The sequence below is a fragment of the Schistocerca serialis genome, chromosome 9 (assembly GCF_023864345.2).
Source record: "Schistocerca serialis cubense isolate TAMUIC-IGC-003099 chromosome 9, iqSchSeri2.2, whole genome shotgun sequence".
NCBI lineage: Eukaryota > Metazoa > Arthropoda > Insecta > Orthoptera > Acrididae > Schistocerca > Schistocerca serialis.
Genome location: NC_064646.1, coordinates 40,900,994 through 40,921,389, shown reverse-complemented (window position 1 = coordinate 40,921,389; position 20,396 = coordinate 40,900,994). Strand labels below are relative to the sequence as shown.

The window sequence follows — 20,396 nt, the reverse complement described above, 5'->3', positions numbered from 1 at the left end:
ATTGGTTATGAATAGTAGATTAAAACTGAAGAAATTGCAAAAAGGTGGGAATTTAAGGAGATGGGACCTGGATAAACTGACTAAACCAGAGGTTGTACAGAGTTTCAAGGGGAGCATAAGGGAACAATTGACAAGAATGGGGGAAAGAAATACAGTAGAAGAAGAATGGGTGGCATTGAGGGATGAAGTAGTGAAGGCAGCAGGGGATCACGTAGGTAAAAAGACGAGGGCTAGTAGAAATCCTTGGGTGACAGAAGAAATATTGAATTTAATTGATGAAAGGAGAAAATATAAAAATGGAGTAAATGAAGCAGGCAAAAAGGAATACAAACATCTCAAAAATGGGATGGCTAGAGGACAAATGTAAGGATGTAGAAGCTTATCTCACTAGGGGTAAGATAGATACTGCCTACAGGAAAATTAGAGACCTTTGGAGAAAAGAAAACCATATATATATAATAGAAGGGAACATTCCACGTGGGAAAAATTATATATAAAAACAAAGATGAGGTGACTTACCGAACAAAAGCGCTGGCAGGTCGATAGACACACAAACAAACACAAACATACACACAAAATTCAAGCTTTCGCAACAAACTGTTGCCTCATCAGGAAAGAGGGAAGGAGAGGGGAAGACGAAAGGAAGTGGGTTTTAAGGGAGAGGGTAAGGAGTCATTCCAATCCCGGGAGCGGAAAGACTTACCTTAGGGGAAAAAAAGGACAGGTATACACTCGCACACACGCACATATCCATCCACACATACAGACACAAGCAGACAAATTTGTCTGCTTGTGTCTGTATGTGTGGATAGATATGTGCGTGTGTGCGATTGTGTCTGCTTGTGTCTGTATGTGTGGATAGATATGTGCGTGTGTGCGAGTGTATACCTGTCCTTTTTTTCCCCTAAGGTAAGTCTTTCCGCTCCCGGAATTGGAATGACTCCTTACCCTCTCCCTTAAAACCCACTTCCTTTCGTCTTCCCCTCTCCTTCCCTCTTTCCTGATGAGGCAACAGTTTGTTGCGAAAACTTGAATTTTGTGTGTATGTTTGTGTTTGTTTGTGTGTCTATCGACCTGCCAGCGCTTTCGTTCGGTAAGTCACCTCATCTTTGTTTTTTTATATATATATATTTATATATATAGTCTATACAAGGGCGAGGTACTTGAGGGCAATATTGTGGAAATGGAAGAGGATGTATATGAACATGAAATGGGAGATATGATACTGCGTGAAGAGTGCTGTGACAGAGCACAAAAGACCTAAGTCGAAACAAGGCCCCGTGAGTAGACAACATTCCATTAGAACTACTGACAGGCTTGGGAGAGCCAATCCTGACAATACTCTACCATCTGGTGAGCAAAATGTATGAGATAGGCAAAATACCCTCAGACTTCAAGAAGAATATAATAATTCCAATCCCAAAGAAAGCAGGTGTTGACAGATGTGAAAATTACCAAACTATCAGTTTAATAAGTCACGGCTGCAAAATACTAATGTGAATTCTTTACAGACGAATGGAAAAACTGGTAGAAGCGGACCTCGGGGAAGATCAGTTGGGATTCCGTAGAAATATTGGAACACATGAGGCAATACTGACCCTACGACTTATCTTAGGAGCTAGATTAAGAAAAGGCAAACCTACGTTTCTAGCATTTGTAGACTTAGAGAAAGCTTTTGACAATGTTGATTGGAATACTCTCTTTCAAATTCTGAAGGTGGCAGGGGTAAAATACAGGGAGCGAAAGGCTATTTACAATTTGTACAGAAACCAGATGGCAGTTATAAGAGTCAAGGGACATGAAAGAGAAGCAGCGGTTGGGAAGGGAGTGAGACAGGGTTGTAGCCTCTCCCCGATGTTATTCAATCTGTATATTGAGCAAGCAGTGAAGAAAACAAAAGAAAAATTCAGAGTAGGTATTACAATCCATGGAGAAGAAATAAAAACTTTGAGGTTCACCGATGACATTGTAATTCTGTCAGAGACAGCAAAGGACTTGGAAGAGCAGTTGAATGGAATGGACAGTGTCTTGAAAGGAGGATATAAGATGAACATCAACAAAAGCAAAACGAGGATAATGGAATGTAGTCGAATTAAGTCGGGTGATGGTGAGGGAATTAGATTAGGAAATGAGACACTTAAAGCAGTAAAGGAGTTTTGCTATTTGGGGAGCAAAATAACTAATAATGGTAGAAGTAGAGAGGATATAAAATGTGGACTGGTAATGGCAAGGAAAGCGTTTGTGAAGAAGAGAAATTTGTTAACATCGAGTATAGATTTAAGTGTCAGGAAGTCGTTTCTGAAAGTATTTGTATGGAGTGTAGCCATGTATGGAAGTGAAACATGGATAATAAATAGTTGGGACAAGAAGAGAATAGAAGCTTTCGAAATGTGGTGCTACAGAAGAATGCTGAAGATTAGATGGGTAGATCACATAACTAATAAGGAGGTATTGAATAGAATTGGGGAGAAGAGGAGCTTGTGGCACAACTTGACTAAAAGAAGGGATCGGTTGGTAGGACATGTTCTGAGACATCGAGGGATCACCAATTCAGTATTGGAGGGCAGCGTGGATGGTAAAAATCGCAGAGGGAGACCAAGAGATGAATACACTAAGCAGATTCAGAAGGATGTAGTCTGCAGTAGGTACTGGGAGATGAAGAAGCTTGCACAGGATAGAGTAGCATGGAGAGCTGCATCAAACCAGTCTCAGGACTGAAGACCACAACAACAACATGTGTGTGGACAGTTTAAAATGGAATGGCCACAGAAATTTAATCGTAGGATAGACACGTCAGACTGAGATCCATCAGAAGAATCTTCAGGAAATTGAATTCATCAACAAAATGAGTATGCTTACAAAACTGTTATTTGATAATACTTTATTTCTCATTGGTTGGCATCTGTACCAGATAGGATTGCTAAAATAAATAGGGAAGACCCAAAGGATATTAGTGTGTTTTGTTGCAGTTTCGTTTAGTAAGCGCAAGCGTCTCGGAGGTGAGCAACCAACTGCAGTGGCAGAAGCTACAAGAGAGACATTCTGCATAGTTATGTGGTTTACTGTTAAAGTTCTGAGAGTTTGAGTTCCTAGAAGAGTCAACTAACATATTGCTTCCTTCTCTATATATCTCATGATGAGACTGAAGATAAAAGTAGAGAGATTTGAGCCCACATGAAGGCTTACTGGCAACTGTTCTTCCTGCTAATTATTTGTGATTGGGATGGGAAAGAAAGGAAGTGATACGTGATTAGAATGTACCTCCTGATGTGCACCACAGAGTGATTTGCAGGATATAAATGTAGGTGGAGAATACATGGTTAGTAATGTGCTACTTGACACACCTCATGTGGATTAAATATTGTCGTGTGACATTGCAAAACAATATAAAATGGATCGTGTTAATAAGGCCTTTTGTTGGGGATGCGATTGATCAACTTCAGTTTATTGGAAGAATTCTAGGAAAGTGTAGCTAATCTGCAAGGGAGACCGAGTATTACGAAACTGTTTTATGATCTGAAATGGGGAATCACTAGAGGGAAGAAGGCATTCTTTTCGCAAAATTCTATTAAGAAAGTTTAGAGCACAACCATGTTATGTAATGGATTGCAGAACAATTGTACTGCCACAGTCGTACATCTCACCTAAGGACTTTGAAGAGAAGATAAGCTCGTGCAGAAGCACATAGACAGTCAGTTTTCCTCCACTCCAATTGTGGTTAGAGCTGGAGAGGGATTTACAGAAAGTGGTACAAGATCTTCTCCCCCGTGCATTGTATGGTGGCTTGTACACTGCGTAAGTAGATATAAAATTGGTGGAACCCTCTCAACCTGGCTCTACTGGCAATACTTATATAAAAATCTCTCCATTTTGAGATAATTTTATTTTTCTTTCACTGTATCATTTTATGGCCGTAACACATCCCTCTCATTTTTTCTCTTACTCTCTTTTTTGTTTCTTTTTTTTTCGTCTGGATGTTTCCTCTTATCCTCTTTTCTTTGCAGTGCATTTTATCTCTTTGGGTATCTAATCTAGTATAGTTTTTCACAATGAGGTTAGCACACATTGCTTTGGGGGCAAACAAAGCATGACAGCACCTACATTTGTGTATTTGTGTTGTCAGTAATTGAAACCTACAATATTCTGCAATCACTTTTGATTGCCTGGAAATTGTTAATCACTTATTTATACACTTATGAATTGAAAAATTTGAGCTTCTCCTTTGCAGTGTTCAAAATTTTCACTAATTGTGTTACCCCCCCCCCCCCCCCTTCCCCGCGTGTATTTGCTGTTCTGTAAATGGTTCTCGTTTGATGATTTTGTATGTGTCATTCTGCTTTTGGGCAATGTTTTTTCATGTCACGGGACAATGATTTAATTTCTTTCTCTTTTGCTGCATGCTGCTTGCAATGATAATGGATACCAGAAAGAGGTGAAGTATTAACGTGTAGCATGATACACATTTTTTGTCAGCAAGTCTTTGTTTTGAAAATGATTTTGGAGATGCGAAAACTAAAAATATTGTTACTTTGATGTAGGGAAAAAAAATTATCCAGGAATTATCATAAATTGTGTAAGGTAATCACCATAAAGAGTAGAGCTAATTTTCTTCCTCATTCTGATCTTGCTTTCTGTCACGATTGGCCTATTCGACAATTACACATTAAATCTTAATCTTCCTACCTTAAAAAAAAAAAAAAAATAAAGTTGTCATGTGGTGGTACTGGCATTCATTGCTAGTAGAGTCCTTGAAATAACTAGCTTTCGGCCTTAACATTTGGAAAGACATAATGTTTACACTGACATTTGACAAACCTGTCATTTGTTCCCAGAATTAACTTTCACTCTGCACCGATTCAAAAAATCATGAAATTGTCTGCCAGACTGGGATTCAGATCTCGGACCTATACCTTTCGCGTGTAAGTGCTTTACTGAATGATGTACCCGAGCACAACTTGCCCTGGTAGTTTTACTTGTGCCAGTTTTAATCTGCTGGGAAGTTTCAAATCAGTGCACACTCTGCTGCTGAGTGAAAATTCGTTCTGGAAACTGCCCCCATAGGCTGTATCTAAGCTATTTTCCTGGCAATATCATTTCCTTTGGGAGTAGTAATAATGCAAGGTATGCAGAAGAACATCAATGAAGTTTGGAATGTAGAAGAGGTGCTGGTGGAAGTAAAATGGTATGGGCAGGTCATGCTTGGATGGCTGTCGGTAGAGCACTTGCCCACAAAAAGGCAAAGGTACCAGTCCAGCACAGAGTTTTAATCCGCTAGGATGCATTTGTCATTTGTTTTTGCAAGTGCATGTATAATTGCAGTTCCCAGATTTTTGTAGCAACCACCAAGTTAGTACCTGAAAATATAAGCTCCCATTGGCCAAGTCATACAACTACCTTACCCTGAGGTAAAACGTTGGCTCGTATCCAGGGATATCTCAATACACACATTGTGCTGTGGACTTCAAGAACACACACGTCAGAGGAAAATTGATTGAGAGCTGCACTTTACCCACATTTCTATATTTTCCTCAATTCTAGATGCAGCAAGTAGTCTCGGGGACATGCTACCTGCTGTGGGAGTAACTGAGAGTTAACTTTTATGTTGGAAGAATAGCTATCCTATTGTCTTGGTGAAGTAATGAGTAGTATGTGCCATTAATTTTGTTAGACCTACTGTTGAACGGTCTCTGTGACTTTGCATAAAAGACGGCCAAGGTACAAGGTTTCAGTGCATGCGAATTAAGGTCAAAGTGTGGAGCACTTCAATTCCAAATCAAACATGTATCGGGATTTCTCACAAGTCACAGTGGTGACCTGTTCTGACCTAAACTGCCATTTGCCTAGCTGGAATATAGATACAGAATTACGTACTTCAGTTTAGGTAGACCACACAAATTGCAGTCAGTCTTTGGCCAAGCCAATCGGCCTCCCCCATCTTCTTTGAACCACATATTCTTCTCCAGCTGTTCCCGTTGTACTCGTATCATTTGTAATCTTGTCAATCCATCTCAGCTGTGGTCTTCCCCTTGATCTGTTGCCTCTGATGTCTTCTTCCACCAGTGCCCAGTAATCTGACTTCCTTGTCACATCATGTTCCCATACCACTTCAGTCTCCTCAAATTAATAACAGCCCAGGGCCAAACAATTTTTACAACTACTTCAGTTTACATTTGTTTGTTGTTTTCTAGTCATCTCCATCCTTCACTGGTCTAAAAATCTGTTTCAGGATAATATTCTCAAATTCAGGAGTTTTCTTTCCACCTTTTGTGTCGGAGCCTGCTCTTTGCTCCTTAGAAGACAATAGGTTGTATTACTGTCTTGCAGGTCCTAATCTTGGTGGATCTCAGTAGAAACCAGGACTTGAGCAACTTACTGGGCACAAACCTTGACATGTTCCCTGCTTGGATTCTTGCTATTATTTCCTGGTGTAACGCATTCATTCCACTGAGTACTGGCCCAGAAAAAAATTTAACACTCTTACCCTTTCAAAGATTTTTGCCATCCACATCTCAAGGTATGTCGTCTTTCTCCCTACTCACTACGAGGTATTTGGTCTTATACATATTCTCTTTCAAGTCTGCTTTCACTGCTTCTTCCATTAACATTCTTGCCATCTGAACGATATTTTGCTCATTCTGTGCTATTAATTAATCATCATCATCATTTGCATAGGCCCAGTGTGTTGAACACCCTACGCCATTGAATTCCTATCTCAATGCTTATTACCTTTCTCACTGCTCTTTTCGGGAACTGGATTAAACGGGGGTGGGGGCAGATATTTTCCCTGTCGCAGTTCATTCCTCGCCTTGAACTCCTGCAACATCTTTCCATTTACTTTCACTGTGCATGTTCTCTCTTGTATACATTTGAGTTAGGTTTATTAGTTTTCTGTGCCCTATCAAGCTTTTACCATATTGCTTGCCTGCACACACTACCATATGCCTTTTGGAAGCCAACAAAAGACAGTGATGATCTCTGTGAAATTCCCAGGTCTGGCGTCTGCCTTCTTATATGTAGCTGGTCTGTGGTTGACTTTCCCTTTTTAAACCCTGCTTGTAGGAATCCAAATACCTCCTTGATGTATAGTGTTAGCCACTTCAGCTGCTCAGAATCTTATAAGCTGTAAATAGTAAGGTAATTCTTCTGTAGCTGCTGCAGCTCATTGGGTCACCTTTCTTAAGTACTGAGCAGGTGATAGACTGTATCCATTCTGCCAGTATCCTTTCCCTCCTCCAAATTAAACAGATTAGGTTTTACGCTCTTGTTTTTTAGGATCTCTCTTCCCTCTTTCAGCATCTGTGCGGGTACGGTGTCTCTTCCTGGTGCCTTTCTCTCATTATCCATTCTTGAAGTACCTGACGTCTTCTTGTATTGTCTACTATTCAGTCCTTTTCTGCAAGTGCTCTTTGTTTATGTATTTTTGCTTTTCGGTTCTGAAGACGGCGCCATAAAATCTTCACAGGAACCTCTCTGTGTGGCATGGAAAACAGTCTTCTAAAGTAATATTACTGACTGCAGTAAGCAGGGAAACTTCAGTGTCGGAAACTGGAAAATTGTCACCTGGTGAGTCACGGTTTCTTTGTCAACACTACACTACTGTCAGTCTACAAATCGACTGAAAATCACGTGTCAATCTTGACAATGAAGGCAACTTCATAACCTCGCTGCATGGAAAAAGATGAATGTTAATGTGGACTGAGAAAGTACCTATGTTGTGTATGCCATCACCTAACAGGTGGACAGTTAAATGGGCTTACTGGTGGGTCATGTGGATCCATTTGTTCTTCCATGATAAGCAGTTAAGAGGTTGCACTGTGAAAGTATCTTCATCACTGCATAACTGCTGCAACCCCATCCACTTGGACCCAATGACTGGAGTGAAGCCTTGTTCTCTGCATACAAATTTCTCCTTGTTTCACCTGGTTAATGTTACCACATTAAGAAAATGAATACAGTAGTGTGCTGCTTTAGTTTTTAGACGTAGTTCTGAAGAGCTTCTTTCTTTGTGCTTCCCTTGCTCAGTTTTGTTTTCTTTTTAAATGTGACTAAATCATACACATGGAGTTGTAATGGTACGCTTGACCATTGCTTTCTTATTTGTTTGACTGGTTCATTAAATTTAATTTATTGTCTTTACAGGAGCTGGACTTGAGTACCCCAGTGCTGGAACGAGAAATAAGCTTTGCACCTAAAGATGACGAAGAAGAAATGCTTCCAGTGTCAGAGGTGTGGCTGTTGTCACTGACATTGCCTGCAGTATTCACTCGCCCATCACCTCACCACTCTCCCGCTTCGTCCGCCAACGGCCTTTCTTCGCAGCAATTCATCGCCAAAATGGTGAGGAAACATTTAGCTCATCTTTATGGAAGCGTGTGAATTTTCAGACTCTGCTGTCATTGGGAAATACTACAGTAAAATATATACCTGCTCTTCCTAGTGAGATCTCAAGTTGAGTTTCTCTTGTAGCTTGGCTGTATCTGTCCGTCCCATTGGGTCCTGCTGTACAACAGCAGCCAACATGGACTTGGAGCCAACAGGTCAGAATACAAAGCACTTCACACAGTGTTTGCCACTGTGTGTGTCTCATGCTTGTATTAGTTCTCTCTCTCTCTCTCTCTCTCTCTCTCTCTCTCTCTCTCTCTCTCTGGTGCTCACTTGTGAATGTTTATAACTTTGCTGTTTAGACCATTAGTTGCTGGTATGCTTCTTTGCTTTTCAAGTTGTTTGTTAGATTAACATAGCTGAAAAGGGATTCTTCTTCTTCTCTCTCTCTCTCTCTCTCTCTCTCTCTCTCTCTCTCTCTCTCTCATCTCATCTATCTATCTATATCTGTTTATCTGCACTGTATTGAATGTTACTTTTTTTTTAATTTTTTGCATAAAAAGGAGAATTCGCTTCAGCAGAATGTAGAATTACAAGGAGACTAAATGTTAGGCCAGAGCTTACCTTCTGGAGCCAAAGTTCATATACTGCCACCAGACTCATTTAAAAGTAATCTGTTCCTAGCTTTTGGAATTGTGTGTTCCTTCCCTGACCAACGCTTTTACATCCTAGAGGAAGGAATAGTTTCTTTTACTTTTGTATTTATCATTAGCACTGAAATTTTTCATATAGAAGGGCCAGCGATTCTATCTCCATGTAATTTTAGAAATTTGTTTCATTTTCTTTTGACTTGCCTATCTCATTAGAATTATATTAGACTGCGGGTGTGACCACCTTGTGCATCATAGTCTGTTTGTGGTCCCTTTGGCCATGTATTTTCATTGCCACTATCTGTTTAGGGCATTAATCTTTCTAAATTCGTGAATTAAATAGATGAACATTATAGCAGTGTGACTACTGTGCTATTTTCTCCCTACTTGTAAAAACAGGTGTGTGACAGATGGTGACTGGACTAAGCATTTGTGTGAATGAAAATTTTTGAAGATAAAATTCACATTGACTAATGGCTTCTTTGTGTAAAGTATTTGCAATTACTTTGGTTCTAGTGCCTAACTTACTTTTATTAAGCATGCGCATTGAGCATTATTATAATAAGTACCTTTTTCCTATCAAACATGTCCTGCCTTGGAGGTAAGTAATGATGCATGGTATTCAAAAAATCTGGATCTGTTTTTAAGAATTGAAACCCTTGAGAAGCCTCCTATTGGCATTGCTTACAGTATTGTGTTTACACTTCAATAGTGGTAAGTAGGGGTTGCAATGATATGTCTGTAGCACTATTTAGTAGTTACACACTAATAGTGAATCACAGTTTGTAGTTTTCTTTGCCTGTTTGTCAGTGGTGGTTTAAACAGCATTTTGATTGAAATGTCATTTGTCCTAATGAACAATATTTTAGTTAGTGTTTGTTGTAGTTATTGCTATCACTGACTGAATTTTTTTGTACTGGTGTGTCCATAGTTGCTAAGATCAGCTTGGACTTCCCTCCATGCAATGCTCTTCCTTGAAATAAAACAAAATGTATTCAAATCTGAAAGGGATGTTGTTTATTCGCCTGTCTGTTGAGTGTCCCCACATGATATTTTCTAGTATCAGCAAAGCACAAATTGAATATAGACCAAAATACAAGGGGGCGAAGAAAATAAATGAATAAAGTATATACGGCTTAAACTTACCGGATTTAATCAGCTCAAAAAAATTAACCATACCTGATTACAATGCTTCAGCTGATACTTCGAGATTTAAACATTTGCTGAGAGGTGGTGTTGATTGTAATTTATTATTTCAAATTTTTCTTATTGAAAGTTGAAATTTCTCTTAAAGACTGAAAATTCTCTTAAAGACTGAAAATTTTTATGCTGTTGAACGTTCAAATTGAGGGGCAGCACTTGTATCCCAATTGTTCTTATGTAGTGAGATGTGAAATATAGATGTTGAAAGAAAATGTAAGTATCTGATGAATGAATTTTATACCCTTTGGGAGAAAAAAGAGAAAAAAAAAAAGCAAGCTATGATGTGGTTAAAAAACTAGAATTGCATTCAGGACTGAAGTTCAAATCCCTGCCAACTAACTCAGATCTAGATTTTTTTTGTGGATGCCTTTGAAAAACACACAGCCAGGACTTCACAAATATTGTCATGCCTATTCCTGTCTCTGATTGTGGTTACAGACTGATCTGTAGAGAAGCTTGAGGTCTAGGTTAGTTCAGAAGGTGACAATTGAGTGTTTTCTGACAGAAAATCCTAAAAAAAAGTTTTAGTCTTACATTAATTTAGCAAATGCGGACTGAAATTGTGTGTCCAGATGCACTGTGGCCATAATGACAGAGAAAAGGCCAAAATGTTAAAACTAATTTTTCGAAACCATTTCAGTGAGGGAGATGTTACTTCGGTTCCTCTTGTAAGTTGTTAATCAAAAGTCAAAATGACAAAGAAGAAATTGAGCATGAGATATAAAATAAACAAACTGTTGGAATCCATATAGATTCTGGGAGGGGGGGGGGGGGTGGGAGAGAACTCTGTGAAACCCAGCTTGCTCTGTTCCTCGTTGAGACACAAAGAAAAGTAGATATTGGCATCCAGGTTGATCCCATGTCAGTTGACATCCAGAAGGAGGTAACTTAAAAAGTCCTCAGTCAGCTTATACTTGAACGTTGCTCTTCAGTCTAGGATCCATACCATACTGGATTGATAGAGAAAATAGAAAGTATCCGAAGAAGAGCCATACATTTTGTTACAGGTTTGTTTAGGAAGCACACAAGACCAACCATGACTTTTGTCTTCGCAAATTCAACCTTTTGCCTCAAACTGTTTGTACCAAGCATAAATGGAAACTATGCCAGGGCGTGGTTCGTGAAAGTGTGGTCGAAATTCTCGTAGGAGCTACTGTTACTGATTCCCTTTTAGAAACTGAAGAACACACCAGCTCTTCGGTTATGGTGTACTCGCCATTTTCTACACTAGCCCTCTCTGGGGCCCGCAAAGTGCAACAAATGACTTTTGCCCATACATAAAAAAAAACTTCTAGAAACGCTGTAACAGGTCAAAGTGTAAAGTGAATAAATTGTAGTGTTTTGTTTCTGTGAATTTTTGAAAGCATCAAATTTTTTGTGCTCATTCTGTTTTGCCACCTCCTACATATCTATTGCAAAAATGACTGTGCTGTTAGTATTAGAGAGATTTCAGCTCACTGGAGGTTTTCCAACAAGCTGTCTTTCTGCGGACCTTTAGTGACTGGAGCAGAAAAGGGGGGAAGTGATAGTGGTACACAAAGTACTCTCCTAGACCCACCATAAAGTGGCTTTCAGCATGTGGATGCAGTGCAGCACAAGGCTTATGTTAGTTGTTGCCTACGTTTGCCCAGCTATATTTTTAGTATATGTCCTTGTGGTAATAAGTGAAGCCTGCTTGGCAGTTGGGTCAGCCATTCCTAATTTCAGAAAGAAAGCAACAGAGGTGTCATTGGTTGCATTTGTTTAATGTACTTTTCTTTATAAATAACTAAGCTTGCAGGAGAACCTCTTAGAAGCTGTATTATTTAACAAAGAAATTTCTGCTAAATATTTTGGTGGATGTTAAATACATGTACCTCAATTATAAGTGACTGGGGTTGGGGGAAGCGCTTAACATGATTCGTAACCAACGCCAATTTCCTTCCCTTGGTCCTAGCTGAGTGTGTCCTCCACTCCTATTGACTTTGTGATTGGCAATATGTTTATGGTGATCATACTTCTTTTTGTGGTATACTATAGTATTATTTAAGCTTTTCAAAAGAAAGGAATGACCTCTCAGAAAGTACAATTTTGGGTGATTTTAAAATCCCATAAAATATGAAAAAGATGTGTCATTGTTGCTCTTGAAACAGTATGGAAATATAAACTGCATAGGTCTGTAGCTGCAAACTGTCCTTTTCATCAGGTTCATGCATCACGTGCTGGGCTATAAAGGGCCGACGCTGATTTTCGTGCGTGGTGAGCAGGATACGCAGTTCTGCTTGTCGGCCAGCAGCGAGTGGCGGGAGTCCCACCAGTACTGGGGGGATGAAGACTGCGTCCTCCTGCAGATGCTTCCTCGTTACCACGTTGTGGAAAGTGAGCAAAGATACTGTTCTTTGTTTTTATTTATTTCGTAGTCCAGTAAAAGAAGTAGTGAATTAGTCTTGCACATTGATAGGGAAGATTAATTGCAAGTTACAGGTTAGTTTGCTGTGGCTACAAAATTGTGACCGTTTTCATTTCGTAATCTATTAGAAGGTCATGTCCAGAGTGTACCGTGTGTGGGGTTCACACCTGTACACGTTGTTAAATTGTAATTTGCCGATGGTATTTTTCCTAATTTAACCATTTTGGTTGTAGAGTAAGAGTAATATTCACAGTTGCCGTGTTAACAGCTCATTTGGCATTCGCTGTTCTCTGATCAATATTCTTTCAGCTCAGAAAGAAGTGAAATACATAATTATAAAGCTATTTGGCAGTAGAAACATAGAAATGAAATATCTAGTGGCAGTAACAAATACAGTTGAAAGTTGTTTCTCATTGACAACTCTTCCATTTCATAGGTAAATTCTTGAGTAAGTTGTAACACATCTGTGAATGGCCAGGCAGCCTATCTTTTTAAATGCATTTGTGTGTAGTTCTTCTTAAAATTGAACATACTATTTCAGTATGTGTGTCATGAACATCATGTATAGAACTCATGACTACATTGATCTGAGAAATGGCTCAAACAAAAAAATAATTGTACCATTAGGAGTGCCGATGATCAGACAGTTGTACTGAGTGAATAATGGGTGGTGGTTTACTTACCTCAGTGCATCATTCTGTTAAAATTAGCAGCTGTGCATGAGCTTTTTACTGACATCCGTGAATTCCTTTTTCTCTACTTAGCACAGCTACATTATTGAATATGATGTACATTTCTTTTAGCTTTCTTGATAAAGCATCTTGACTGTCAGTATTTATGGGCTATACTTTAAGAATGAAGACATGTGATCAGTAGAAGCAGCTGTCTTAGCACAGTAAACAAAGAGCAGAGACGATCAAATGGGGGGGGGGGGGATTCATGTAATTGCAAATTTTTGTATTGTGCTAGGAGCAGTGATGGGATGGCGAGGCGCGGCGACTCGAGCGCACCGGGAATTCCTCGAGCCTCTAGTTCTCGAGAAACGGCTCGGCGGTGTGTGCCGCTGCGCGCCAGTTGGCTGCGACAACATATGCCGTGCCGCTGTTTTAAGAATTGAATGCCACCGCTAGACAAACACGCTCGCTGTGCTCGTAACTAGTATGTCTCAGGTTTCATTCGAGTAAAGTTGTTATTCAAATCAATATGGACACTCGAAAACAAACGTCATGGTGCTGGCAATACTGTACGGAGGACGGAGAGAATGTTACTTGCAACATTTGTCGTAAAAATATCTGTAATGTGTCAAAAAATACAACGGGCATCATTAGACATCTTAAACTGCACAATTTATTGAGCAATAAAACAGCGATGTCCGTGGATACAGAGGCTCATTCTTCCAATAGTGTGAGGCAGACAAAATATCCGAGTACATATGGTACAAGAGGTGAATTCCGTGCAAAAGTTCGGATAGTGTCTGAAGCTGTCCGCCACACTTAAAGAAACATCGATTTTTTTAGTCGTACTCCGATAACATACAACATACACCAAAATCAAACCTACACTATCCTAGCTTTTGCACGATACGATATGTAATTTTATTGGACTAGTTTCGAGCATAACGCATACCCTTGCAGGAACACTGATCTAAATCTTACGTTTCTCTTCATAGAGGGAAGTAAATGGCAACAACAGCTAGATGAAGCACTAGTGGCCATGATAACAGACGATTTTCAACCGCTTTCAGTCGTCGAGGACACTGGTTTTCGACGTTTTGTTTCACTGTTGGACCCACAATACTCGATACCAAATCGAAAAAAGTTGCACCTCATGATTGAGGACGATTACTATAAACAGAAAGAGGCTGTAAACTTGGTCGTGGAAGACTCTACTTGTGTTTCTTTAACGACCGATATTTGGACCTCACTCAATAGTGAGGCATATATTGCTGTAACTGGTCATTTCATTAACACTAATTGGTGCCTGAAAGCTTTAGCTCTCGAGACATTCCGTTTCCCGGAAAAGCATACAGCGCTAAATATTAGTGAGGCGTCAGATAACGTGATTTCAAAATGGAACATTGAAAACAAAGTTGTAAGCACCACAACTGATAACGCCAGTAACATGACGGCAGACGTACAACTTATTCACAGTGGCAACATAGATATGCAACATGTGCCTTGTTTAGCGCACACCATCAATTTAGTTGTGAAAAGTTCTTTGAACAGCAACAGTGAGCTCTGCATAATGTGGGAAAAGGCCAGAAAAATTGTTAGCTATTTTAAAACAAGTTGCAATGCTAATGAAAAACTCCATGAGATCCAGGATCTAATGGAAAAATCCTGTTCATAAATTGATTCAGGAAACCGAAACCCAATGGAACAGTACGTTTTGTATGCTACAACGTGTAGTGGAGCAAAAGGAATGCATTGCAGCCTGTTTATCATCTTTGTATTCAGGTGAAGAGAACCTTACACCTGACGAGTGGCAAATTTTGAGCGAATGTTTGTGTACTAGAGCCATTTGAAGTGGTAAGAAGTGAAATCTCAACTGAAAACTATACCTCTCTTTTGAAAGCTATTCCAATAATCAGACAGCTAATCATAATCGTATGCAATGGGAAGTGGGCTACCACGACATCGCAAGAGCTACAGCTTCTCCACAACTCACTAATAGCCCAGCTAGGATTAATAGAAACAAAGTACATACCGTTGCCACAGTTCTCGACCCAAGATTCAAAACGTTACCATTTACGAATCCCATTCATTCAAAACATGCCGTTGCAAGCCTAATTGCAGAGTGCACAAACATGGTAGAGACCATATGATCTACTCATTCGGCTGTTAACGACACTAGCCACAAGTACCATTTCGTACAAAACGCCAGTAGTTCCTTATTGGCATTTGTCGATGAAGAGGTTTCCAATAAAAATCTAATGAAAAGCGGTTGCAATAGCATAGACCTGGAGGTACAACGATATTTGGAATAACCGTACCTACAACGCACGGATAATCCTTTACACTACTGGGAAAAAAAATGAAAACAGTTACCCAGGCCTAGCTGTCGTGTCAAAAAAATATCTTGCAATACCTGCAACTTCTGTTCCCAGTGAAAGAATATTTTCGAAAACAGGACTACTTATAAGCAAACAAAGAAGCAGACTAAAAGGCCAATTGGTTAATAACATCATATTTCTAAACAAAAATCGACAGCATTGTAGTAATGGGATGTAAAAATGCCTTCTGCCGAACAACTTTTGTTTCCTTTCTTTCTTCAGTAAGTAAACGCATGTATGCAGTTTCTGTATATAAAAGGCTATAGCACTTTTCTTTTACGTTTGAGCATGCATGCATGCACGCGTGCATACATGCACGCGTGCATACATGCAGAATGTACAATGTAATTTACTTTGTAAGAATAAAGCTTCTGTTTTATGCGAATTCTGTGCTTTGTTTTAAACAACAATTCTATGATTTTTTTCTTATGAGACATATACTAATACTTCAGTACACATTAATAACGGTAGTACAGTTGATATCAATCATAGAATTTCAAAGTTTTCCGAGCACGTACGTACGACAAGTACGACTGCTGCGGCTCAGTGCTTCGTGTACTGAAGGTTTGCGCAATTTCTCTGAGAGCGCAGCACTGTCAACTTCTCGGGCGTACCCGAGAAATTGCCTTCGTATCGCGCGTTTCTCGAGCGCGATCATAGCCCATCCCTAGCTAGGAGGAAGTGCTACAGAGCACATCCTGAAAATCCTGACCCGGTGACGGTGTGAACATGGGGTTGGGGTGGAATTTAAATGGACTTTTCGTTTTTCCTTAGATAACTCGAAAACCATCACTTCTAGGAAAAGTGTTCCCAAATACTAAATTAAATTTCCCAGAAAAAGAAAGTCCTGTTCACTTTTTCATTAGGTCTAATAGTTTTCACCGAGCGAGGTGGCGCAGTGGTTAGCGCACTGGACTCGCATTCGGGAGGACGACGGTTCAATCCCGCGTCCGGCAATCCTGAGTTAGGTTTTCCGTGATTTCCCTAAATCGCTCCAGGCAAATACCGGGATGGTTCCTTTGAAAGGGCACGGCCGACTTCCTTCCCTAATCTGTTGAGACTGATGACCTCCCTGTTTGGTCTCTTCCCCCAAACAACCAACCAACCAACCAACCTAATAGTTTTCACTTTACAAGAGATGGAAAATCACAGATAATTAAAAAGTGCTTAAGTTGTATAAAATTAATATTCATTATGAAATGAAATGAGCTAAGAACAAAAACTAGCTGTACATCATCTTCCTCATTTCCTATCCTGCTATCCCTCCCCGTTACCTCCCCTCACCTTTTCTGTTGCTCTCACTACCCAGACTACATGATATGGCTGCTCTCCTTGGTAAGTCCATAATGCCCAGAAATGTCTCTCTTTGAGTGTGCATGTGCGCACATGCGCGCGCCTCCATATGTTCAATGAGTAAGAACAAATTCCAAATTGTGGCTGAATGTAGTGGTGCCTGAAAAGTTATATTCTTATTTTGCAATTCCTTTCATTTGTAATAAACCTAATACTTTTTTATTTCAGTTAGAGATTACCTATTCTCCCGCAATCTTACTTTTTGTAAGAAATCATCCATCATCATCATCTTCAGCTGTTCCAATCGCCTGGCTTTGGTATATTTAGAACACAAACCTCAATATTTCCATACTCCCACCAGGTTCCTCTCCCCACTCTGTCCAGTCTTCTCCTCCCTTCATTACACATTCCTTCACTTCAACCATGCGTCATCTATCTCTTGGTCTTCATCTAGATCTCTTCCTTGCATTGTCGTTTCATGGGCCTGTCTTGATATCCTGCCAACTCCCATTTTGCAGCATGCCCTTACTACCTTAATCTCGTCTTATCTGTGTCCTCTTGCATAGGCTTCTTTTTCACTCTTTCTTCCACTGTCTCATTCCTTACTCCATGAAGTTTGCTAAGTTTTATTCTGCTTCTTTGGAATTTCATCTCACAAGTCCATATCCTGTTCGTCTGTCTTTTCTTAGCACCCACATTTCTGATGCGTATGTGAGCACTGGAACACAGTATGCTTAGTATATTGTTCACTTATTTTTGGCAGTGTATCCTTGCTTCAAATAAGACTTCTTACATTCTGCAGGAAACAATAGCTCACCTCACCTTTTCGTTTACCTCGTTATTGTTCCTCTGATGATTCGCTGTTACGCTACCCGAGCCTGAAATTTTCCACTTTCTTGGTTTCTTAATACTTACATGTGTTGCTACTCACCTTTTAATCTTTGTCACCCTCACTTCACACTTATTTACATTAAATTTCAAGCCATATTGTCCCACCACTTCCTACCATACTTTTATCATTCCTTGTGCCTGTCCTTCTCAATGTCCCCACATTATTAAATTATCTGCAAATGTTGTTGCCTGCTTGTTTTCATTTCCTATTTGCAGAGCTGTCCCTCTCATTACCTCATGCATAGCAGCGATGAAAGTAGATGGGATAGATTGCTCCCTTGTTTTAGCCCATTTTTCTGTTCATACCAGTCTGTCTTGTCTCCTCCTCCTCCTCCTCCTCCTCCTCCTCCTCCTCCTCTCACACAACTTACACTTCCATGACAAATTTCCTTTATTCTCCTCAAGCTCAGCTTTTGAATCTCCCTTTTTTAAGGTTTCTCAGCTCCTCTTTTCACACTATAATGTGCCTTCTTAGAGTCCAGGAACACCATTACTAAATCCTTACCATATTTTGCAACGCCTCTCTTGGAGCCACCTTGCACTAAAAGTTAGATTCTACTGTTGACCTTCCTTGTCTAAACTCATATTGTTGCTCTCTGTCCTGCTAGCTTCCAACCTTTCTTTTCCAGAATCTTCTCAAATACTTCCCAACATGAAATGTTAAAGTAACTCCCTTATAAATTTGACGTAGTTTCCTGTAACCTTTCTTAAAATTTGACACTAATGATTTCCTTTTTCTATCCTTGAGCTGTTCTCTCTTTCCATACCATTCTCATGATCCGACAGAGCCACTGCTCTCCAACAATGCCAGCTGCTCTCACAATCTCCATACTTACTTCGTCCAGCAGTTCAGATGTTCTTTTTCTGTTTTTGAGGTCTATATCACTTCCTGAACTTCTGTCCAGGTTAGCTCCATTTTGACATCATCTTCATTCCCTTTTCTTCTTCCATATGTCCGTTAGAGTTTAATAACTTTTTGTCTTTTTTCAAAATATCCCCTCTACATATCAGTTGATTTCCTGTACATTCTGAGCTTCCTTACTTTCTGTATTGCTCATCCTGATGTTATCATCACACCTCTCTTCTTAGCGTTAATTATTTCATAGAGGACTTTCTTTCTCCTTTCACTGTCCTCTTCCATCGTTTTTGTCCACTCTCTTTTCCATTTTTTCTTCTTCTTCTCCTCCTCCTTCTTTTTCTTCTTCTTCTCCTCCTCCTCCTCCTCCTCCTCCTCCTTTTTCTTCTTCTTCTTCTTCTTCTTCTTCTTCTCCTCCTCCTCCTCCTCCTCCTCCTCCTCGTCAGTGTACCCTTTTCTTGATTCCACTGTTATCTTCTGAAACCATATATGGAATGCTTTGTTTTTCACTGCCACTTCGTCCCTTACTCTTTATCATTCCACATGGTCTATCTTTCTACCTTCTCTTATCACTGCTTCTTCCACACACTTTTTCTGCTGTTTCCACTATTATTGTTTCGGACCTCATTTTTTGTAAGAAACATGAAAATAAATTGCATTAAAAACATTTGTGCCAAATCAAAAGAAAAATTCAGTTCGGAAAATTATAATAAAATCAGTAAGGGTGATTTACCTTCAGGAGTTCCAGCTCTGATAACTTCTGATAGAAACTATTAAAATAAAAAATGGTGTTGACTGTTGACGCAACATGTTCCAGCTTCGGGAAGGAAAGAGGAATCGGATTACTAGAAAGTGGGAGAGGCTGGTCATTTGAGCAATAGATTATCAGGGACTCGCATTATGATCAAGAACAGAGCAAAGTTGAAGGAAAGGTTTTCAGAGGAAGTTAAATTTAGTTGCTTGATAGGGACAGGAAAATTTCATGAAAACAATAATGTGAAATTTACAGTTTTTAGTGGAAAAACAATAATGGTGACTTTTACAAAATATCAGGACATTTATCATTTTTAAGTATAAAAAAAGTTTTAACCCTGAGGACGACAGCTTACCAATATCTGTAACTGATCATTATTTCACTTTGAAACTACGTTTTGCCTTCTTTTTTCGTCGAGGCTGCTGTTCGTGTATAATCTTAAAATGACAGTCCATTTCCCATATAATAAACTATGGTGTTAATTCAAAAATAGCAGTGAAATTGGCAGAAAAATTGCACTGAATTCGACAAAAGAAAACCCCAAATTTGGCCATAAAAAGTGATTTTTTCCTGTTCCCATACATTGACAACCACCATACAAATTTCGATTCAGAGATGATAGAAGTGATGCAGCAAGACAATTAAAAAATAGAAAGAAAGGAAGAAAATGGAGAAAAGATATAGGGATGTGAAGAACATAATACTGTGGGGTGGGAATATCAGTGTGTGCCTGTACCATACAGGCCATTTGAATTCTCCCAGACCAAGAATAGTTTCTCTGAACACTGCACCCCTGCCGTCCCTCAACCCTTGTTCCCTGTATGGTTTATTTATTTTTTCAGTCCTATCTCTCTCTCTCTCTATCTATCTATCTATCTATCTATCTTCACCCTGTTTTCTCCTTCCTTTATCTAAATTTAATTTTTCTATCCACTTTCAACTTTCTTAATCCAATAATGTAGTGTCTGAGTAACTTCTGTTCTATC

General features: G+C 39.5%; 1 protein-coding gene across 1 annotated transcript in view; it reads left to right on the top strand.

The window, feature by feature from the left end:
* Positions 1-20,396, top strand: part of LOC126418577 (uncharacterized) — a 71,287-nt gene that overhangs the window by 10,792 nt on the left and 40,099 nt on the right. Inside the window, exons 6-8 of the mRNA XM_050085394.1 lie at positions 8,140-8,337; positions 8,467-8,537; positions 12,361-12,533. Coding sequence (XP_049941351.1) covers positions 8,140-8,337; positions 8,467-8,537; positions 12,361-12,533 — 442 coding nt within the window. The remainder of the gene's footprint in view (positions 1-8,139; positions 8,338-8,466; positions 8,538-12,360; positions 12,534-20,396) is intronic.